We start from the raw sequence: 22,918 nt of genomic DNA, 5'->3' as shown, positions 1-22,918 counted from the left end.
ACAATATAGTTTAGGTCTTTAAAAACGACATTTCAGAGATGAAGTGGACTTGAGGGACGTATAAAAATTATACGTTTTGATGTAAGAGGGCATGAGCGCTGAGCTACAGAGTGTGCCGCGAGTCTGTGGCAAAATAACACAACTCCTTGAATGATAATATTATTTCATACAAAATAACAGTCTGTTTGTTGCATAGAGGGCGCAACTAAAATTCTTCTACGAATGCGCCTTTTTTTAAAACAAGCTGTCACACCCCCTAGTGGATAATATATATAATTCAGGTAATTGAGCTGTAGTGAGTACTAATCTTTGATGGAAAATAAGATAAAACCCCCACTGATGAGCTGAATTTTTGTAACTTTTTACCACATGGTGTGATCTACAAATCTTTTCAGACTCGGAGCCAATCATTTGACTATTAGTGCCTGATGATGTCATTTTAGGAATACTTTCTGAACAGGACTGTAAGTAGAGATGATAATAATGTGCATGGGTTGTTGTTAGTAGTAAGTGTATTGAGGGATGAGGGGGAGAGGGGGACCGTTCACAGGGGGAGTGGGGGGCAAAAATTATATATATGTATGTATGTACAAAAAAATTACATTTTAAAATATATGTTGAATAGTAAAAGTATGTATTTTGATTGATTTGTAACTATAGGGAAGATTTGATTTGATTTTTTTGTTTCGTTTTCTTCTCTTTTTTTTTTTAAATAATAAAAGCAATTCTTTCATTTAAACTATATAAATACCTTATAAAATCAACACAATATTAAGCAATAATAATAAAATAATACTTTAAGATATCTAATTAAAGAAAACAAAAGAAAAAGATGCAATCCACGGGGAAAAAAAAAAAAAAAAAAAAAAAAAAAAAAAAATATATAACATTATGATAAAAGATCAGACTAAAGCAACTGGTTTGTGTTCCATCTTTTTTTTTTTTTTTTTTTTCGTTTTTTTTTTGTATTTTATTGATCTACATGCCTCTGAAAAACTCCCTTGAAAGTTACATACGTAATTAAAGGAATACTAATTAATAATTACATAAATGCTTTGTCTCTTTTTTAAAATAAACAAAATGTCTTCACGTCCCTCAAAAAACATACAAAAAAGCAAAAAAAAAAAAAAAAAACACAGAACCCTCTAAGCCCATGACTATTGTAAAAAAGAGATTTTTCTGATTGCTCGAAATGCTTTCTTTTCAGATAATCTAACATTTGCTCTTACTTTATCAAACACATACAACTTTAGGATGGTGTGGGAGGGAGTGATTCGAGGGACATTTGCAGCAGCAGCAGCAGGCAATAGGACACACTTTTTTTCGATAATTTAAAGAGAATTCGTTTAATAACGCTGGCATTGCCATACTAACTAATTAGAGAAGAGCAACTCCGTAGCACAAATTCATATATATATATATAAATAATTGCTTCTGAGATGGCGATAGATTGGGCATATAATATTCAAGGATATATATATATATATATATAATTATAGCTAAATATAGCTATATTTGGAGTATTCGGATATATATAAAAAAATGTTTATATATATATGTATATATAGGTTTTCGGAGGCTAAGAAGAATCAGCACGGAACCGTGCATTGTTGATAACCTGTAAAATTATTTTAAATGTAAATGAGTTCATTATTAATGTACGGGAATATAGAGCGTTTTCATGTGAAGTCAGTATATTTGATGTTGGGCATTTTTGGGGGGTGAAACAATAAAGTTTTATAGGAATACAAGCTCTATTTTGATTAATAAATGTAAGGAAAACATTGGACTACTGGATGTTAAAATGGGACCAAGTAATAAAAGGGCTTGAATTGTACAGTCCATCAAAAATCTATCCCTCTAATGACATGATAGTTAAAATTATATATCCAACCCTAATGTCTATTAAATATATATGTTATTACTTTGTTATATAAACTTATTTCCATAGCATGTTAGAAAAATTAATTATTAACTATTACAATGCAAAGAATAAGATATTTTTAAGACTTTTCTCTTCTCTAATTGATTATGAAAAAGTTAATCATTTCATAGGGATTTTCAATCGTTATTACTTTGATATAATAATTCAGATATCCCTGTTAATCATTGGCATCAAGATGTTTTCAATGAAGGTGTTGAGTTTTTTTTTGTTTTTTATAATTAAAGGTATTTGATGAAGATTTATAGCAAATTTGTCCATTTTATGAATTAAAAATATCAACTATGAGTCCCAAGATGGCGTCTCCTTCAATAATGAATCAATTAATGACGTCAGTGAAAACGCTCTATAGAGAGATAAAGGCACTGAAAGTTGGAAATATAACACTCCCGTCTTTCAGCATGTAGAACACATACATATATGGTGTAAAAATGCTATAATTAATAGCATCGTAATAAAGAACAGCACCCACCCGTGGGATCCGCGTATTCTGCAGTAGCTAGAAGAGGAGAAACGAGTCCAGGATAATTAGCATAGTCTGAGGCCGCAGCTGCATACTGAGCGTAGAGTAAGCCTTGTGTATCATTGGCCGCAATCAAAGGAGGAGGTCCCCCTGAGCCATTAAGGAGACCTCCAACAGCACTAGACAATGTGGTGGGAACTTGGAGGCGTGGAGAGAGTATAAGGGGTGCACCTCCCAATGGAGCTGCTGAACGTAAAGCATTTTGTTGATTAACCATTGTCTGCAATGCTTGTTGAGTTCCTGCCTGGGTTAGGTAGCGATTTTGTGCATCAAGTCCAGCTGCAAAGGTATTCATAAAGGAATAATGTTTTAATATTTTAATCTCTTCATATTTAATTTGAAACTTACGAGAAGACGTTTTTGAATTTGAATCTCGATAAGTACCATTGATAATGGCCAACTCCATGAGTTGACGCTTTTTCAATTCGTCTTCACCTTCAGACTAATTATAATAAGGATAAAAAGATATTTAATTAGACATTTTAAACAAAGCAATGAGATATTAATATAAACATATAGTACATACATATAACATAAAATACACTTTTATCTACCGGCTGGGCCACGCCCCATTCATCACTCAAGATTTGAGCAACAAATGTTGCTTTCTCCTTGCTTCATTTAAGTTGAGGCAAGGTAGTAGTAGTAGTTAGTTAGTGAGTAACTTCCTCCTTCTCTTTACCCATTGACAAAGGCATCCCCCCTATTTTATACATTATGTAAGTAGAAGAAAAGGTGAAAATGACATTTAAGAAGCTCTCATATTTTTTGGAAGGATGCCAGATTTTAACGGAAAATTATTACAAATATATATATTTTAAACTACTTTTAAGCTCTACTACAAAAAAAAACCCACACCATTTCCCTCTTGTTAAAAAGCAAAGGAAATCTATTTAATCATTTGTCATGCTCACTGTTTCTTGACCCTATAAATAATGATGCCCCACTTATCCACTACTAGTATTCTAGTATTAGGAGGACGATTACCCCTGAAACACGACAACAATTAAAAGGTGACAAATCAAGTAAAAATGTACAGGCAATAATTATATATGTTGACTACTACGCAATGGGCGTGGTGGTGGTCTAGCAATGTGTTCGACTAAACATAATTATAATCATTACAATTATCTCCGGCTGAACAACCATGGCATATATGTAGTATTGAAAGAAAACATGTGAGATCCATGATACGCTTTTGAAAAGTATACAAATATATGTTACTTATTTAAAAATAAGCGAAGCATTAAAGCTATTTTAATTTTTTGTAAATGTTTTGGAGTTGGACCAAAAAATAAATAGATGATATTATTACTTATTAAAGCACTATTGTTGTTCTCCTTATTTGCAGAAGGTATTATTACAACACAAACTTATTATGTATGAAAATATTTATTAATACCGGGTGTCACAATAACTTTTTCATATCCTCCCCCAATCATAAAATCTATTCAGAAATAGCTTGTTTGTAAGAGTAGTGTTGTGTCAGGCCTTATTCATTCGGTACAGTCAAGGTTAATAGAAATACAAGGTTATACCATAACCCATGTACTGCCGATGTTTGACTTCCACCACGCTTTTAATATTGACGTCATCGTAGATGAGTGGTTGCGTGTTTGTTCAAAATCTGTTTTCCTGCCCAGCAGTCGATAAGATCCATCAAATTGATAATTCTAGTGAGAGTGACGTCATCGACTATGAGTGGTTGCGTGGTTTGTCTAAATCTGCCCGTCTTGCCCAGTAATCCGTACATACATCAGATTGAAAGTTCTAGAGGATTACATGATGGTCTAACCTTTTATTTCTATTAACCCTGGATTTTCCAACCCAAAATGTATCGGGTCTAATAAGCTCAAAAAGATATATGAGATAAGTATTAAGAGTATCCCACTTATCTAGCAAAGAATATTCATGTTTTTATCATAACTTAATTATAACACACTCAATGACGTCATGAGGGATTGATTACACCTTCTTTAAGGACTGACTAGAGGGATTGGACTGAATTGTAGTCCTCGTTCAGAAATAAAGAAATAAGGACCGAAACCAGGGGCGTCCGCAGAGGGTGTAGCCCTTCTCCAAAATTAAGGATTTTTTGCTTTTTAATAGAAAATTTAATATCAGAATTTTTCCCTCAAAAATATCAACTATTTGAAATTTTTACAATTTTATTAAAAGTTTAATTTTCAAAAACTATAGTAAAAAATTTTTTTCAAATTAATATTATAGACAAAAATTTAATTTTTTTTTAACAGTTGGGGATTTTATTTGCAAAAAATGTAATTTTTTGAGAATAACTATGGACTTTTGTATTTTTTTTTTTTTCAAAAACCAAATTCCCTTCACTTTAAAAAAACTAGACTACAAGTAAAAACAGATCAGACGATTTCAATTTGAAAAAAAAAGATTTTTGTGGTTTAATTGGACAATTTTTAAGCCTCAAGAGTTCAAAATTACATAATTTTTTAAAGTATTGGATTATTATGAGTCAAAAACAACTTTTACATACGCTTTTTTAATAATTTCAGGGGTCCAAAATGTGCTTATTCATATTAGCTAGTTTGAAGTACAATGGAGAAATTGTTATAAATTATACAACACCCGGTTTACATAATTTGATAAACGCCCCATGATTTGAGTGTTATTTTTATGCCCTTGATGTGATGTTGAAATTACTTAGTAGGCCTTTGCGCCTCACATGACTCAAAAAGCCTTGTTTATTGTTTTTAATTAATTTGTTTCCCTCCCCAGTAAGAAACTCATTGATGAGTTAATCTTAGTTAGTCATAAAGTATTAATAGCTTGTATTTTTTCTTTTTTTTCTTCTACATGAGGGATAGAGTGTTGAAATTCGGTCTGAAAATTATAAACCGGTTTGAGAGGGCAACGATTTTTAGCGGACGGAATGAATTTGTCCTTTAAATAAGTTAGGCCTGGAACGGTCTCGTTTAAAATTTGATCTATATAGGGGCTGCAGCCCTTCCCCCACCTCCAATATACAAAAAAAAAAAAAAAAAATTCTATTTTTTGTTAATAGTTATCGATTTTTGAAAAATTTTATGAAGAGCTCTGGATTTTTCAAATTTTTTCCCATGAAATTTAGATTTCTGTGAATAGCTATACGTTTTTGATATTTTCTGGAATAAAAATTGATATAAGCAGAATTTGTTTTCCAAAAAATTAAATTTTTTCTAAACAACTTTGGATTTTTGAATTATTTTTCAAAAATTTAAATTTTTGTGAAGAACTTGATTTTTTTTTTCTTCAAAAAATTTAATCTATGTGTGTGTATAGCTATGGATTTTGGAAAATATTAGGAATAAAAATTCCAAAAACCAAGTTCCCAAAATATCATCCTGCAGACACCCCTGGACACATCGACAGCAGACCACAAAATGTATTTTTGTGTTAGTGCAGTAACACCATTTCAATTATTGTTGGAAATTGTTCAAAGAACCTTAGCCAGAGTTGAGGGTAAGTTAAGAAAAAGGATCAGGATTTTTTTTTAAACCTGGACAACTGACAATGAAAAACATAATTTCCTCATAAATAAGGTTAGGGGAAAAATTAGTCCAAGAATTCAGACCAAAAAAATCTGTTCCCGAAATCAAAACAATTCAATTTCTATCCACAGTCCAAATCGGTCTCAAACAATCACTTGAGACCGAGTCTCAACACTAATAAATATAACAAGAATTAGTTTTATTTATCAGTTCTTGCTGCTCTTCCGAGCAGTATGAAGGATGTATACAAGTTTGAGAAATAAAATATACACTATATTTTTGTACTAATTACTTTTTCGCTCATTTCAAAAAGTTACCGCATCATTGACTCTCCTAATTCCTACATACCCATATAGTAACCGCCTACATACATAGGTGGAAAGAAGGACACAAATAGCTATTAACTAATAATTACTGGGGATGTACTGAAAATAGCGTTGGATCCGTCTAAAAAAACTGATGTCTGAAGAATGAATTTTCTTTTCCTTAGCAATTGTCATTATTTTTTAATTCCTGAGTAGTGAACATCCTTTCCTCAATATATTGAATTGTATTCAAAACCTGTTTGAATGTTCGTGTGTGCTCATAACAGACGAAGAGTCACCCTGAGGATTTGTTGCGAAGTTATAATCGTAAGCCCTTGTTGAACTCAGAGTAGAATTGGAGGTAGAGATCGGAGTAATTCTTTCCATTGTCCTAGTTTATTTAATCCTCCCATGTCAAAGCTGATAGAAGCTGATCTCAATTCAACAAATTGTCAGGGCTATCATGTGGATTAAACTGTAAAATTATAACTTTCGTCACACAAACATACTGTCATAAAATTTTGACAGCTGTCCTTTGACGGCTGGTACTAATAATATTAAAAAAATAGCGCCATCTTTGTGTGAATTCAAGTACTTTTCCGCCATTGTGTTATTAGTCAAAATGATTTTTCAAGGACAACACCGGATCTCCTTTTTAAGTCCCCTATTATCAAGATACATAAAGCCCTACTAACTATTTAATAACAAACGAAATTACTCCATGGAACAAAGAGGCAATAGGAAATAACATTTTACATAATTTCATGCCTGTGTGTCAATAATTAATTATTCAGAATCTGATTGATTTGCCGGGCATTCTCACTCTTCACAATGAATTGTTTTAGAGTGATTCGCATTCATGGAGATTGAATAGTCATTAAACACCCATCAAGAGTAGATGGGAAGTAGCGCGCATTCATACGTAATTATTTATTACAGTCCATGAATAAATGTTCAATAAATAAAAGCCACACCCTTAATGTTAAAAGGTAATAAGGCCATAAATATTATGGAAATATTGTTGTATTATGAATGAATGGATCAGAAATGAACATTAAAAAAAAAGTGATTCAACATTGATTTAGTTATAGTGAGTCATAATTGTGTACCACTATCGACATTTTTGTAGAATGTACTCCAATTGAACATACTTAATGTTTTTTGTACAAAAACAAAAATTTAAAATAGCAGGAACTGTTAGTTTAAATTGCCCGCATCGAAGGGATTAAAAAAAAATTCTACCTCGAAAGACTGTTTTTCATTATGATGCCAAGTTTGAGCAGAATCTGTAGACCAATTTGCTTGCAATTGCTGGATCAGTCAGTCTACCTCACTAGTGCTCCACGATTTTTACAATGAACGTAATTATTGAACCGAGAGTTTGCCTTAAATTTTGTGTTACAACCGAAATGGCATGTGCTGACGCGTTCGCAATGTTAGAAAAAGCTTTCAGTTAATAAGTTTTATCAAAACGCCTTGCATATGAGTGCACAAAGCGTTCAATGAGGGGCGTGAGAACGTCAAAGACAAAGTCGCTCAAAAGTCAAGGTGAGGCTCATTGTTTTCTTTGATATCTGCGCTCTGGTGCATCGTGAATTCGTTCCAAGGGACACACGGTCAATAAAGAGTACTATTTGGGCGTACTAAGGCGTTTGCGTGAAAAAATCCGTCAAATAAGGCCATAATTAGTGAAGAAAAAACTCAAGGATTTTACTCCACGATAACGCGGCATCCCCAGAGCCACAATTGTGAGCGAATTCAATGCCAAACACGCAATAAATACCATCGATCGACCACCATATTCACCTGATTTAGCTACGTGTAACTTTTTTTTTTGTTGGTTAAATTGAACTTAAATTGCCACTCCGCCGAACCCGTTTTGAGACTACTGAATTTATAAAACTCAATTCGTAGAAGAAGATTAAGGCCATGTCAAAAGTTGTCAATAAAAAATGTTTCAAGGACTCGGGGAAAAAATGTTGGCATCCAATGGAGATAAATTTGAAAGCCACAAAATAAATTTCAATGATTAAATGTGAAATATATGTTTTATTTAACAATTCCTGGTCCTTTTTTGACATAATGTAGATATATATTATATCACAAGGCCTTTACAACGTTTTACACCTTATCAGTGTTCTGAAAGTTGATTGGTTTGGTATTTTGAGTGAGCTCTTATTAAACAGTTAATAATTCTCCACAATCGTTATAATAATTACCTAATTGGGCTGAATTTGCTAACTTTAATTCCAACAAATTCGGAGTTTTTTCCCCACTCCAGTATTTTATATTTTTTTAAAGAAAAGTTCCAAAAAACAATAATGGTAACAGCGTGATATAGAAAGAGTTAATGAGGATATATTATCATATGAATCACTAAACGTACTTACCAACAATTATTGATGGAATTACATAATCAAATCCCTCTTTCTCTCTCATTAATATAATTATCAACAGTTCATAATGAAAAATATCATTTCCTTTGTAGAAAAGAAAGAAACAAAAAAAAAAAACAGGGGACATACAGAGGAAAAACATTCCAATGTCCTTATATCGCGTCGTTATTTAAGGTTGCATCACGCAACCTTAAATACGAAAATAAACAGGGCTCAAAATCAGTTCTTTGTAGTTTGTCTTCCTAACAAGGGAATTATTATTCAATAATTTTTGGGGATTGCTAACAGCTTAACAAGAGCAAATTTTAATACGACGAATGAACGATTAGAATAAATATTAGGTAGAAAGAAGCAGAAACATCGACAGCTGAGGTAGCGTCATGATATTTATATATTTTTGTTGTGTGGTTCCTGTCAACACAAAAACAAGTCAAATAGATTTTTACTGAAAATTGAGTCTGGATTATTAGATGTACAGTATTATTTGGACAATTTCGTTAATCGCCTTTTGGGAGGTGGATCGTTGTTTGATCCGTATTATTTCTTCAGAAAGTTCAACACCTTTATCTTGCAATTGAAGTGTTGTTTTGCAACAAAAGTGAGCGAGATGTATTGCCGGAACAGTATAAAAACAAGTTCTTAATTTCATCTAAATCCCAAAAATTTAAGAAATCCTAATCTTTCCCCATAAAGTGAGGCATGTCATTACGATTAAGGTATTTTTCTTAGTGATTTCATCGCTATTATTAGTTAAATAATTCTTATCAATTTCCATCGACAAGGAAATTTCTTATTAATCCTTTGATGGCGTCACAAATTGTAGTTAAGAGTTAGAAGCAACAAGGCATCGTCACAATGAAAGATTTAGAAATTGATATCTACTTTATGCATTTGAATGAGGGCACATCGGGGTCAATTTAAGTATCATAAATCAAATAAAAGTTCCAAACTATAGTTAACATTTTTGGATCAGAAATTAGACTACAAAGCCTGTAATTGATCAAAATATGTTTGTGAAGTATATGATTCTTTTAAAAAAATTGGATATATTGGTTGATATCATAACCAAAGATCATAGAGATGAAAACTAAGTTAGTCAGCATCTCTTTTAATCTATCCCGGTGCAAAACCAGATAGGAATGTGGCCCGTCCGTTGATTAAACGTATCAGTTTCTTGATTTTTGTTCAAGATTGTTGTTATATTTTAAATCACTACTTATAATATATCCCCATAGAGAAAGAAATACAAAAGAGTGGACCAGAGTACTCATGACACAAAGGATATAATATGACTATAACATTTCTGTTTTTCTTACACTTACAACATAGGAACTTCATTGAAATAGTAATCGGCAACGCCAACTACGGAAATGAATCATTATTTGTTTGGGGTAACGAATGTAACCAATTAACTTATTTTCTTTGGCCAATGTTCAAATCATAATATACTCGGAGAAAAAAAAATTAAAGAGTTATACCTTGGCATACGTGCTTAATATGTTAATAGATCGAGTTCGTTAGTCAAGGTAATTAATCCCATAACAAATAATTTAAAAAAAAATAATGATCGAGCGTCTCGTCACCAACTTTCGACCAGCTCGTATCTAAATAAAAACTCATATCTCCAGGTATGACTGCATCTTTATTTATCAAGCTTTTCATTGAAGTCATAAATTGCTACATAATCATAATCAAAGAAGACACCATCGTAGGGCTTATTTTTACTACACAAAATGTACAACTTTCCTATAAATCTTGGTGAAACTTGATCAAATGGGTTTAAGAATTTAAAAAGACTTCCCTTCCGCATTAAGTACTACTTGATGTCAATGATAAATAGTGGCATTTGAGTTAAATTAATATATAATATCTACTGAAAATCCCTAATAAATCAGTAAGATTAAAGTACGTTTATTTCTTAGAACCGCTTTGATAAACAATAGTTCACTATTTTTTTTTTATATTAATGGAAAAAGGGCAGTTGATTTTTCTATTAAAACTTGCTTGTTCAGCCCCTCAAAAATAACCAAAATCAACATAAGTGACGTCACGCCAAAAACACACTATACCCTTTGTCATAGCTGAGGTTATTTATTGCAACAAACTGACGATTTTAATCTGCTAATCGAATTTATTTCTCTATGAATATATTGTATTAATTTAAATATGAATAATATTTACCACTGTGAGTAATTTTCTGACTTCGGCGACAGCCCTTTGTAGCTTAGCAGCAGCTCGATTTTCTGAATCCTCGACCGTGATTAAGACATGAAGATCATCATTTAAGTGCTCCCAATTGGGTTTTCCGCGATTACTGTCCTCCTACAAGAACAACAAATAAAAAACATAGTTGAGAGTCGTAGTTTCTTTTTAATAGTCGTAGTTAATTAATATATATATATGTATATAACACATGGGGTGAAAGGTCCTGAGCCTCACACATAAGCCCCTATTTTTTAATTCGCCTCATTTTCAGTGTACAAGCCTTCAGAAGACAGCTGTTTCATGACAGGCCTGCTCTTTTGTTTGTGAGTGATTGTACAAAGTGTGAGGCCACATTTCCAAAACAATGGATCATCACAACTTCGAGTTTTAACCTTGCACCGCTTCTTGATAGGAAAAATACTGTTCAAGCTAAGCATTGGCGGCTCGAAAAGATTTATAAGAACTCTGCTTCATAAAGCGAATAATAATTGAAAAAAAAGTCCATTTTGAACGGGGGAAAGGACTTTTCCACCCATGTGTTAAGTGAAATGCTTAATTGTTAATGATTATCCATTGTAGTTCCTTGTGGAAAACTATATATATTTTATAAATATTTTTTTGTATACATTCACCCAATGTCAGTTTTTAATTATTTAATAACAAATTGTATTGTCTATTGTTGGATTCGAGCATGAGGGGGAAAAACCCCCATATTTAACTATGAAACCCGACAATTCCCTGACAATGATTTGAAATTGCAGGATTTTGTATTAATAATTTGGCAAGTTCGACTTAATATAAACTCGAATAATCAAACCTTCAATTATTAAGGAAAATTTCAAGCACGCGTCACTCAAAACAAAGACATCTTCTACTCCAAGACATGACGGAAAAATTGGAGCTGTATTTGATAAAATAACGTGTGTTTTTTTAAAGAAATAAATACTTGCATTCAAATATTACTTTAATATCCGGGAGTAGAAGATGTCTTTACCTCATAAGGACAATATAACACTACAGATGTTTTTTTTCTTATTTAAAAAAAAAGAGTTGATTGATTATGAAGGAGAAACCACATTAAAGATTACAGGCTACATCGGTTTGATTTTCACTTTCTTTCGAATTTCGATTCCAAGTAATTCGGAGGAGTTGTCATATGGTATGGAAATTAACTATGCAAAACTGCATTATCCTACGAGGTCATCAAGAGGTCGCACACATATCGATCAAATTATGATACAAGGCAAACATTCTTACTTAGTGAATAAAGTTACTACGAATACATTTTTAATTATTTTACGTAAAATAGTTTTGATAGACAATTTTCTAACGAATAAAAAGTATTTACAAAGTTGTTTTTTTTTCTTCCTAAAATTGCCTATTGAGCAAAAATAGAATTAAAATTGTAGCATATTATGCTTAATTACTCTAAAATAAGGATTGTTACTGTATCTCAATCTTAACTGACGACCTAAACAACTTTTGTTCCCTCCCAAACTTTAAACTAGATGTGTTACCTAAAGATGACATCGTAGGAAAATGAAATTTTGCAGAGGGCATTTCCTTACCAATTCCCAAACATTACAAACTAGCCGTAATTGAAATTGCCCTTTTACTGCCCACTCAAGTCTCACAAAATTGGCATGATATGCACGCATTTCCAATCAATCTCACACCCCACATTGCATTTATCATTCAAAAGACTGTTTTAGAATCACAAAGTTACAAATTGACGCCACGTTGGATTAAATTTATGAATATTTGTATTTGCCTTAATGAGGTGAAGGAATTTTAAACTACAGTGTTTAATAAATTATCCTCCAATGTAACTTCATCAGAAAACACACAACCAATCATATTCTATGACGTTACTATAGTTATAATTATCAATTTGATGTAGCGTACTGACTGCTGGCCAAGAAAGACAAGACTCCTTAATTTGGAGAGGGACTACAGCCTCTGCGGACGCCCCTGGGTTCGGTCCTTGTTTGGAAACGAGGACCGTCGTTCAATCCAGTCCCACTTGTCAGTCCTTAAAGAAGGTGGAATCAATCCCTCATGACGTCATGGAGCGCCTTATAATTAAATTATGATAAGCGTGATACGTGCAATGCTCTCATTTATCTTTTTGAGCTTTAAAAATCCTATACATTTTTTTTTTTGGGATCCAAAGGCCGATAGGATCGGCCCTAAGGCTTGACTGAACCCAAGGTTAATAAAAATACCAGGTTAGACCATTATGTAATCGGGCTTGCTAGAATTTTCAATCTGATGTATGTACGGACTCCTAGGCAGGAAAAACAGATATTGACAAAACACGGAACCACTCATCTTCTATGACGTCAATATGAAAGCGTGGTGGAAGTCAAACATTAGCCGTAGACGGATTATGATATAACCTTGTATTTCTATTAACCTGGTCTGCACCAAATAATGTATCATTTAATAATTTTCAAAATAAATGATTATTCTTTTAAATTTAGACTCTTCCCAAAAAAAAAAATTAACTATAAAAAGTTTTTTGCCTGTTCTAAAAAAAAGGATTTTTTTCTAATCCGGCATTTATAAGAAAAACATTCTGTCAAAATTGCCCCTCACTTCCACCCGTGCAAATACAGTACAGCGTCAATGAATATAAAACACCCATCCCTGCATCATCAAGGTGATCTATTATATATATTATTTTTTTTGTAAGCATCCATTTATTATTTTAATTTATCAAAACACAATTGAAAAATTATGAGGGGGGTTAAATGAAGTCAGGACGTAGGATTAATAAAAAAAAATATTTGAGAGGCCTGCATATTATGTGGAAATTTTCAAAAAATCCAACTCGAACGAACTCGACACAGAACTCAAAAGCTCAAACTCGAATCCAACACTAGTATTTTTTTAAGCAATTTTAAAAAACATGTAAATCGAAAAGAAATCTCTCAAAAGGTGCAAAGGATTAATCAATAATGACGTATAAATAATACCTATTAAGAAACATAATTAATTAATTAATATTAATAGTATTACATCAATCAAAACCATACAAAAAATAATAACAACTTTTTAATAACAAACCACAGCATTTGTTTACTTACAAATCCATTCTGTACTAAAAATGAACACTTTTTTTTTTTTTTTTTTTTTTACATATTGTAAAGAAAATCCTAAATATTGTTTGTGTACACTCAAGTCTTTGTTTCATGATTTTCTATAAGATTTTACAGGTTATAATTAGTCCTTATCAATATCGTCAAGAAGAAGAATTAATTAATGTACAAATATTTTAGAGTCTACATGCATGATGCATGCTCTTCCTTACCTTCTTTTTATCTCGCATTGAGCCCTTCCCTCGAACCATGATCTTACAACCAGTTTCTTGCTCTAATTGTTTTGTTGTCATTCCGCGAGGACCCAGGATACGTCCCACAAAATTAAACTGAAAGGCAAACACAATAATAGGCATTAAGTTATACAATATCGGGGCTTTTAATAACGTCAAGAATTGAATATTAAGTAAGAAGAAATTATTCTATATAGAGTGTCGAATGTTTAAAAGTCATATATTTATATTTTGACTAAAAGAAACCTTTCAAAATACAAAAAGAGGCTTATTGTAAAATGAAAAAGATTAAATTACATCAGCCTAATAATAGATGAAGAGAGAGGCTCAATCATGCTAAGTATACGTATTAACACCTTTTTTTTTACTTCCCCTTTTCACCTATTATGTTTGAGATCTGCTTACAAACTAGTTACTACTTTAAATGGTGTCAAAAAAATTCCTCCATTTTGTAACATTTACAATCGAGGGGGACATGGAAAAGAGCGTAAACAAAGTGGAAGCACAACTACTATTGGTCTTTATTTACTTGGTCTAGTCAAGTCAAGTCTTCGGACTGGCCCCATCTGTCCTTAGAACCAACAAGTGGGCCTGGACAACCCCGTAGTCCCTATTAGTCATCCTTGAACACGGAGTTAACTCGCTAATACAAAAAATTTACATTGAATTATGATGTCAGCTGTTCATGTGCCTGCTCCTTTTCTCCTAATCAATGTTCTGAACATTGATTGGTGTAACTACCTCCCTTTCAGCCCTGAAGAATTCTCAAAAATTATTGACTAATACCGGTTGGTCCATTGATTTTCTAAACACTTACTAATTCAATAATTAATGACGGTTAAATGGTTCAAATGAATTCATATTTCGATATGTTAAAGAATAAACAATTCGTTACAAATCAAAACAAACCTGAACTCTCTAGCTTACGAACAAGTCGAGAAAATGAGACTTGTTCGTGATCGACAAATTTCCATTTGCGCACTCCAAGCAGTTGGGGGCCTACAGGAACACCGTCTAACCCGTCATCAAGTACGAACCGTTGGAAATGAAGAAGGGGTCTCTTAAAAGGCCAACTGGCCCCAGAGTAGTGGAAGAAAACAGCCAAAGCCAATCCCCCCAAGTCCATGAGAGCCCATGCAAGAGATCTTGGGATTTTACACTGGACATGTCAAGGGGAAGGCCTGTTTGGTCTGTCATCCAAACTCCCTCAAAGCCACTGTCAGCCAGAACTGGGGCAGCATGACAGAGGACTACATCTGCAGAGGGTACCAGGCCTACCACCTCATTTTTCAAAGGTTGTTATATGGGAAGGATTTTGCGTCCGAGTCGGACGCGTTCTTATAATTTAGGAGAGAATATTAAAATTTTGAGAACGTTTCATCCCTACAATTATGAATGTAGTGACGTCAGCACTCTTGTTATTGACGTCACCATTCTGAAAGAGGAATAAATAACCATTTTTTTAAATTTATATGACGTGTATTGAGGACTCTCAAATGGCACTGACAAGTAAGGCTATCAAAAATTCATTTAACTTTTATCTTTATTATAAATATATCAGACCCTTATTTGTATTGCAAATACCGGGTGCGGCGAAAAAATATTTACACTTTGTTTTTGCTACATAAATCTAGGTTTTTGTGAATGCAGTAAAATTGTTCTCGTCAAATACTAAAAATAAGCAGCAAAAAAACAACAACTAGATCTTCCCAGGTGTCTTAGAAACAGAGAAAATGCTATCTGAACGTGACCAATGAATTTCGGTCCGCGCACTTTTGGACACTGGCGTTCAACCAACGGAGATTGCAAAGCAGTTGGAGATTCAGACCAACTACTAGGACATGAACATGGTGTTCCAACAGGATGTTCCCCTACTCATCGGATGCCAACCCATTGGACTTCACTTTTTGGATACATGTTGAGTCCAAGGTCTGCACGATCCGTCACCCAAATATCAACAACCTCAATGACACCGTCAACCAATACTGGAATGCCATGTCTGAGAACTACATCCGCAATGGGTGCAAGGACGTCCGTGGCCACCTAGAATTGCTACCAAGGGGGGCTACATCGATGAATAGTGTAGCCAATACATCATATTAGTTATTTATATTTTTATTGACATACCCTATTACTACAACTGATTGCTGAAATACATCTTCATAAAGTTTAGATTAAAAGTGTAAAGATTTTTTCACCGCACCCGGTATGTTATTGGATAGCGTTGGCAATAAATGCACTATTACACTTGCTGGAATCAGATATTTATCTGTAATTATCCTACTTTTATCTTTCCTAGTCGATCCAAAACAGACAGTTGTACAAATATAGACATTTCATTAGGATTTTATGCATACATTACTTTGATTAAATTCAAATATCACTAGCGTATCATTGGAATCAAGTAGTACTCAATATGGGCTGAAAAGTCAGTGCACCAGCCTTCAACAGACAGCTGTCAAAAATTCATGATTATCTATTCCTTAGTATGTGCAAAGTGTACTTTTGTTCCTTCCAAAACAAAGGATCAAAAACCATTTCGGGGTTTAAATTTACAAGATTCTTCTTGACGAAAAAAAATATCGTTCAAACTAAGCAATGGCTTGAAAAGAGTTATGAGGACTCCGTTCATTGAGGCGAATAAATTAAAAAAGCTCATTTTAGAGGAGATAACTACACTTTTTTTTTCTTTGTTAAGCCCGGACTTTTCAGCCCGTGCGTTATTTAAGTCTTTTTTCTTTAATTTTAAAAGGGATTTGATGATTTTTTATTTAATAAATAGAACCACAGGGCGCAATTTGTGACGTCAATCAAACCCTTATAGTATATCTCTACATACACATCAATGTAAAATTATACTTCTCATAAACATAGTAAAATGAAGAATGAATTGCGTGTCATTCAAATAATGAATTAGAGTGCAGTAGAGTGTTTAATGAGGCATATTAAGGCAAAACAACTTTCAACTTAATTCATTTATACTATTTACACTTAGTTTTGATCCAATCACTTCCATTCCTCCTTTTAAATGATGATGAATAGTGTATATTACAGTTGGGTTTCAGTCTGGAAATCCTAAACTTGTCTGAGGCAGTTATATTTTTTGTTGGACCGAATTAGTTCGGTCCAACAAAAAATAATTAATTCGGTCCAGACTGGTCCAAAGGAAAAGTTCAGTCTAGACCGATTTTAAAGATAAACTGTTTATAACATGACATCAGCTGTTTTTTCAAGTACATACGATACGTTATACGAAGTTTAAACAGAGATAGCTCGGATGAATTTTGATCCCTGTCGTCTCTTATATGTATACAGTATTCATTCTAGAACATATCGTGTACTTTTGAGATTTCTTTCAAAAAAAATTAATGAGGGACCACGGTTCTGACCATAAAATCGGTCCAAATCGGTCTAGAAAAAATCCCTTAAGACCGACAGGAAAAAAAAAATTGGTGCTGGACCGAGTCTCAGAACTAGTGTAAATACAGTCAAGGAATTAATTTAATTATTGAAATATGTAACTCAAAGCTATATAACAAAGTGGTAAAAGGCCGCTTCTTAGCTTGAGTTTCTATCCAAATCCTATTCAGGGCGTCCGGAGAATTATATTAGGGGGGATTTTTTTGTAACAAAATATTCTCAAAAATACTAAGTTTTATGCCTATTCTAAAAAAAAAAAAAACCCTACTGACGCCTTTGATAAGTATAAAACTATTAATACAAATCTTCTCAAACTTATAAAGTTCAGTGCTTGATGACGTCACCCCACTGTGTTTCTTCTTTGTTTAATCAGTTCCTGTACAGACTGTCCAAAGGACTGATCTCAAGGTATCATTGGACCGGCCCTAAGACAGGACTGGACCGAATAAATTCGGATCGACACAGCACTTGTAATAGAGTAATATTCAAGTGTGTATACTCAATATTTGGACAAATTTTCACCACGTGATCTTTGATTAGCCACCTTGTTCTATAGCTTTGATATGACCTTTAACTCCTACATTTTAAAAGTTGAGTCACAAAAAAACTAATTAATATATATATATTATATGTTTATAATTAATGTAATCATTATATCGTTGAATGCGTGGTACACTATAATAATTAAGGCGGACTACCTCCGCCTTTTTTCCCCTCTATACTCAGTTCATGAAGGGCGTACTACTCCTAACAAAAAAAAAAAAAAAAATCATTGTTCCCAATTTAGGCATTTAGAAAAAAAAAAGGGTTTTAATTTATGTAGGTATTGATAAGCCTCCCTCTTATTCGAGTTGTTCACCTATAACACATGAATATGTATACTTACATCTGGGTAGTCTTTGATGGGAACATATACTTTTTCTGATTGCGTTATTGGAGGTCCGACGCCATCCGGAAGGACCAGAGGTTCCTTTGCTGCGCCGTTGATTTGAAACAAGTTGCCTCGCACTTTACTTATTTCTGAAAAATGAAAAAAAAACATACAAAATTAAGATTAATTCATTAATTATTATTAATGATCATTATTGTAATCGTTTTGTATGTAGTATTAGAAAAGCTTATATCCAGTGTAGAATGGGCAAGTCAATGTTTAGGAGGAGAGATAGAATCATCCTCATGGCGTTTCATTTGATCAGCTACAGTCAGCTGTGACAAGGGAGGAAGGAGAAAAGAATACAAAAATTGACATTTGCTGGAATTACTCATATGTTAATTCCCAATGTTACTCTGATTCCAAAAAGGATGGCCAATGATAATTCCTGAACAAATCCTCAGGGCTACCCTCCGTCTTTTATGAACACACAGGAATGTTCAATCAGGTTTTGAACTTTAGAAAAAGATGTTTACTACTTAGGAATAAAATAATACTAACAACTGCTAAGAAAAAAAATTCCTTCCTTGTATTACCAATTACAAATTAACGGGCTAGCTAAAAAAAAAACACACCAGATTTTCATAACTACTTATATCATTGCTGGATACGGACTGGCGTTTGTACGTATTACCAGCTAAGGTATCTCAATTTTCGGTTACTCTTTTATTAAAGATAACAGCGTTTTACATTATTTGAATCTCTGGGCATTCTTGTACAAGCAAATTATACGATAGTATCTTCACACGCTTAGAAATAAGCGTATTTTTAACTTTACAAGTATATATATCATATAACTAATCGAGGCATTGCTATTGGGGGAAGACCGAGACCTAACCGGAGAACTCACCATTAAAAGGCCGATAATACTTATATTGAAAAAAGTATATAGAGGGGAGGGTGGCCCTATAATATATACAGTAAAGGATGCAAGTGTTGATCCCTTGCTGATGTTGTAAGTTTGTCCACAGAGAAAGATTTTCTAATGGATTAAGTTCCTGAGACTGGCAAGGCATACCCATGATCTTAACATGGATAGGGGCGTATATTTCGGACATTGTAGTGCTGGAAGACCCAATACACGACACATTTTCAGTGCTGACCCCTAAGGGTAGGAGACTGTCACTTAGCAGAGAAAGACTCCAAAGGCATATGTCATATTTCCAACCCCATACATAACATTGGAGATGGTGTTTTTGAGGTGTTACTTCATCCAAACATTTTTTTTTTTGGTTCAAGTAATGTCCAACATTTAAAAAGCACCGGTGAGAAAATCAAGCACTCTACGTTTCTTCGACGACATCACGAAACTGACGCAAAATTGACTCAAGACTGCTCTTTCAAACAAACTATGTGCCATGACCCTACGTTCATTTGTTTGGAATTTATTTAAGTTTTAATGCATGATGCATTTTCCCTTACACACTCTGTCCAAGTACTTTAATGTGTAACTTGTACATACAATTGGCTTAATTGAATGCAAGTTACCACATGTACAGGACATAATATATAATAGTCATCTGTACTAATGTCTTATTGAATTATTAAAAGTATAGCCACAGATTTGTAATTCCGTAAGTAATTTATAAATAACGGGGAGAGAAGGGGAGGTTCATGCCGCCCATGAATGCTAAAAAACGGTTCAAGGTATGGAATTGAGTCGTAATTATCGTCATCCAGGTATGTGACATAAATATGATATCTACCTGCTTGAAAAAAGAGAAACAACATAGAGAGTCATCATCTTGATACAATCAAAAATATGTATTATGATTGGTCATTACTTTGTCAAAAATAAACTCCTTAAACGCAATGAATATCTAAATAATCAGACATTCTTCATTTTGACTAATTATTATTGTCATTAAACTATCTATACACATCCCAGAACAATCACTGCAAAAAAGCTTATAGAATGAAATTCATAAGTAAATTTAATAAGTTCAACAACCCAAAAAAAAAAAAAAATCTGATTATTTCTACCTGAAGGGAAACCTTCATTTAAAAAAACAAACAAAATACTGATATAAAACCTAATGCAATTCTGTTTCTTCTAATCTTAGTGTTGTGTCAAGTTAAACTGAACCGAACTAAGTCGCTAAGGATCGACTCTTGTCAATAAATTAAAAAATGAAACTCAAGAAATATCAAGAATTAAGTAAAGACGGACTATTACGTACAGTGTACATTAGTGGTGTGTCGGTAGTTATTTATTCGGTCCAGTATAGTCTTAGGGCCGGTCCTTAGGACCGTCAGCCTTTGTAACCGATCTTTAAGACCGTCAGTCCACAGGACTGGTGCTTAAAACTGTCGGTCCTTGGATTTTTTTTATAAAAATATCGTTGGTTTATTAAGCCAAATAAGATGCATTAAATATTTATCAAGATTATTACAGCACATATCTCACATATAATAAATACAATATAATACGAACATATTGGTTATTTAATTTAGTATTACATAGGGGAATAATTAAAAAGAGGAAAAACAATCTCATGAACGTCACAAGGGATCGATTTCACCTTCTTGAAGGACCAACAAGTGGGACTGGACCGGACTTGATGGGACCGGACTAGAGTCCTAAATATGGACAGACATGCCACTAGTGTACACACGTGATAGATGCGGTAATCCGCCTCATGCAGCCGTTCCTTACTGTGTGTAATTGTCCCCCATCTTTTCTATTTAAACTAGGCCTAAGTTAATAATAAATGCAAATCATATTCGTGCATAAAATATACTTAACTTTTTTATTAAACGAATTCAGTTTACTCATTGTTGATGTAACTCTTAGGATTCGTTACAAATCCGTGCTATATACAATCAAATCCAGATATAGAAAGTAGGGATATAGTCAACGTTCTCTACATTTTTAAGTAATCACTTCATTGGAATTCATGAAAATGAAGATTTTTTCCTTATTTATGCGTACAAATCTACAGCTAGCGCCAACAATTTCGTTCTGTACGTTTATTTTTAAATTTAAATTTTCATCTCTCTTCAATCAATAGTGATGTATATTCCTCCAAAAAAAAAACAGATGACCCTTTATGATCTATCAAATACAGGCTCTAATCAACCACGGGTTGCCTCGAAATGAGTTATTTACATAAGTACTTTAGTTTATCCGCATTTGAGTCTCCTGTTCGTCTCCTCAGAGATGGGATGAACATCATTAAAAATATTAATTGATTAGAAAATCATTCAGGGACAGAGTGCTACGAAACTCATAACCAAGATAACACGAGATAATGTATATCCAAGCCACTTTTTCACATAAAAATAAGTTACATTATTTATCTTCCTTAGGTCAAGAGTAGATAAAAAGAATGGCTGGATAAAAACACAATGTCACTAGAACAAGGATAGGTAACAAAAGAAAATGGCGTGGCATGTAGATATATCTCTCTTTCTACTTATAAAAGTGGATACTTCGTGGAGGTACCTACGACATTGGTCATTCTAATTACTAAATATTCATTGATACAATTTAATTTAATACTCTCAGTCTGTCTCTGAGACCGAATAAATAAGGACGAACACAAAATAAGTCCTAAGTCTGATTCAACTCTACTAATGACTAATAATACGACCTATGCATGAATCACAAAAAGTAGATAGATTATGCCATACTAGTAGGTATGATGAAAAGTTTAATATCTTTTGTATAATTCAATACAAATACATCATGTTATGATGAATGAAGGAGACCATGGTGAGAGGAAATGATGTAGTCAGTCAATATGAGGACTCGTTGTTGGGTGCTCCTCTTCAATATATGTACACATGTTTTTATTTTAAATGTGTACTTCTACAAGGTGTATAAGGTGACATTCTTCAAATATTCGATACTACTATATCTACTCACTTCCTTAGAAGTACAATTTTACAGACATTACACCTGGGTGGTTAACCTAAGATTGATTAACAATCCACCCGAGCAGTGTTTCTCAAACTGTACACCTGCATTTGGATGGTAGATTTGATCACCATTTTCTAACAAAGGGGGGAATTTAAGATACGTTTATATAAATATCATGTGTAAAATGTTTTCGCAACCCTCCACCCAGAATTATTTTTACTACTGTGAGCAAGGCCTAGGGCTAATATAAATATGCCTAACTTTTTTTTTAAAACTTGGAATCTGTGATGACAAAACAGAAAAACAATCTTCTGCAAAAATCAAGAAGATAACCCCAATTTTCCTTCACATATTTTGGTCAATTATAAGCGTATTATTCAAACTTCTGGGATGGGGTGAGATACACAAGAATGTTACCTAAAGTTTGAAAGTTTTGTTTGATCTATGAAGCATTATTTGACTCCCTAAAAAATTGGTTTTTTTTTTTTTTTAAAAAA

At 33.2% G+C, this 22,918-nt stretch overlaps 1 protein-coding gene across 3 annotated transcripts in view; it reads right to left on the bottom strand.

The window, feature by feature from the left end:
- The window catches only part of how (protein held out wings), a 47,267-nt gene that overhangs the window by 7,674 nt on the left and 16,675 nt on the right, over positions 1-22,918 (bottom strand). For 2 of the 3 annotated variants that reach the window (XM_040720445.2, XM_040720444.2), the window contains exons 2-6: positions 18,515-18,648; positions 14,188-14,304; positions 10,851-10,991; positions 2,814-2,907; positions 2,415-2,744 (exon numbers count right to left, since the gene is read on the bottom strand). In XM_040720445.2, coding sequence (XP_040576379.1) covers positions 2,415-2,744; positions 2,814-2,907; positions 10,851-10,991; positions 14,188-14,304; positions 18,515-18,648 — 816 coding nt within the window. Of the gene's footprint in view, positions 1-1,079; positions 1,619-2,414; positions 2,745-2,813; positions 2,908-10,850; positions 10,992-14,187; positions 14,305-18,514; positions 18,649-22,918 lie in introns of those variants that run through there. The other variant, XM_040720447.2, reaches the window with a different exon arrangement.

Source organism: Lepeophtheirus salmonis, chromosome 10, assembly GCF_016086655.4.
Source record: "Lepeophtheirus salmonis chromosome 10, UVic_Lsal_1.4, whole genome shotgun sequence".
Lineage (NCBI taxonomy): Eukaryota > Metazoa > Arthropoda > Copepoda > Siphonostomatoida > Caligidae > Lepeophtheirus > Lepeophtheirus salmonis.
The sequence above is the reverse complement of the archived record's forward strand: the minus strand, read 5'-3'. Positions and strand labels throughout refer to the sequence as shown.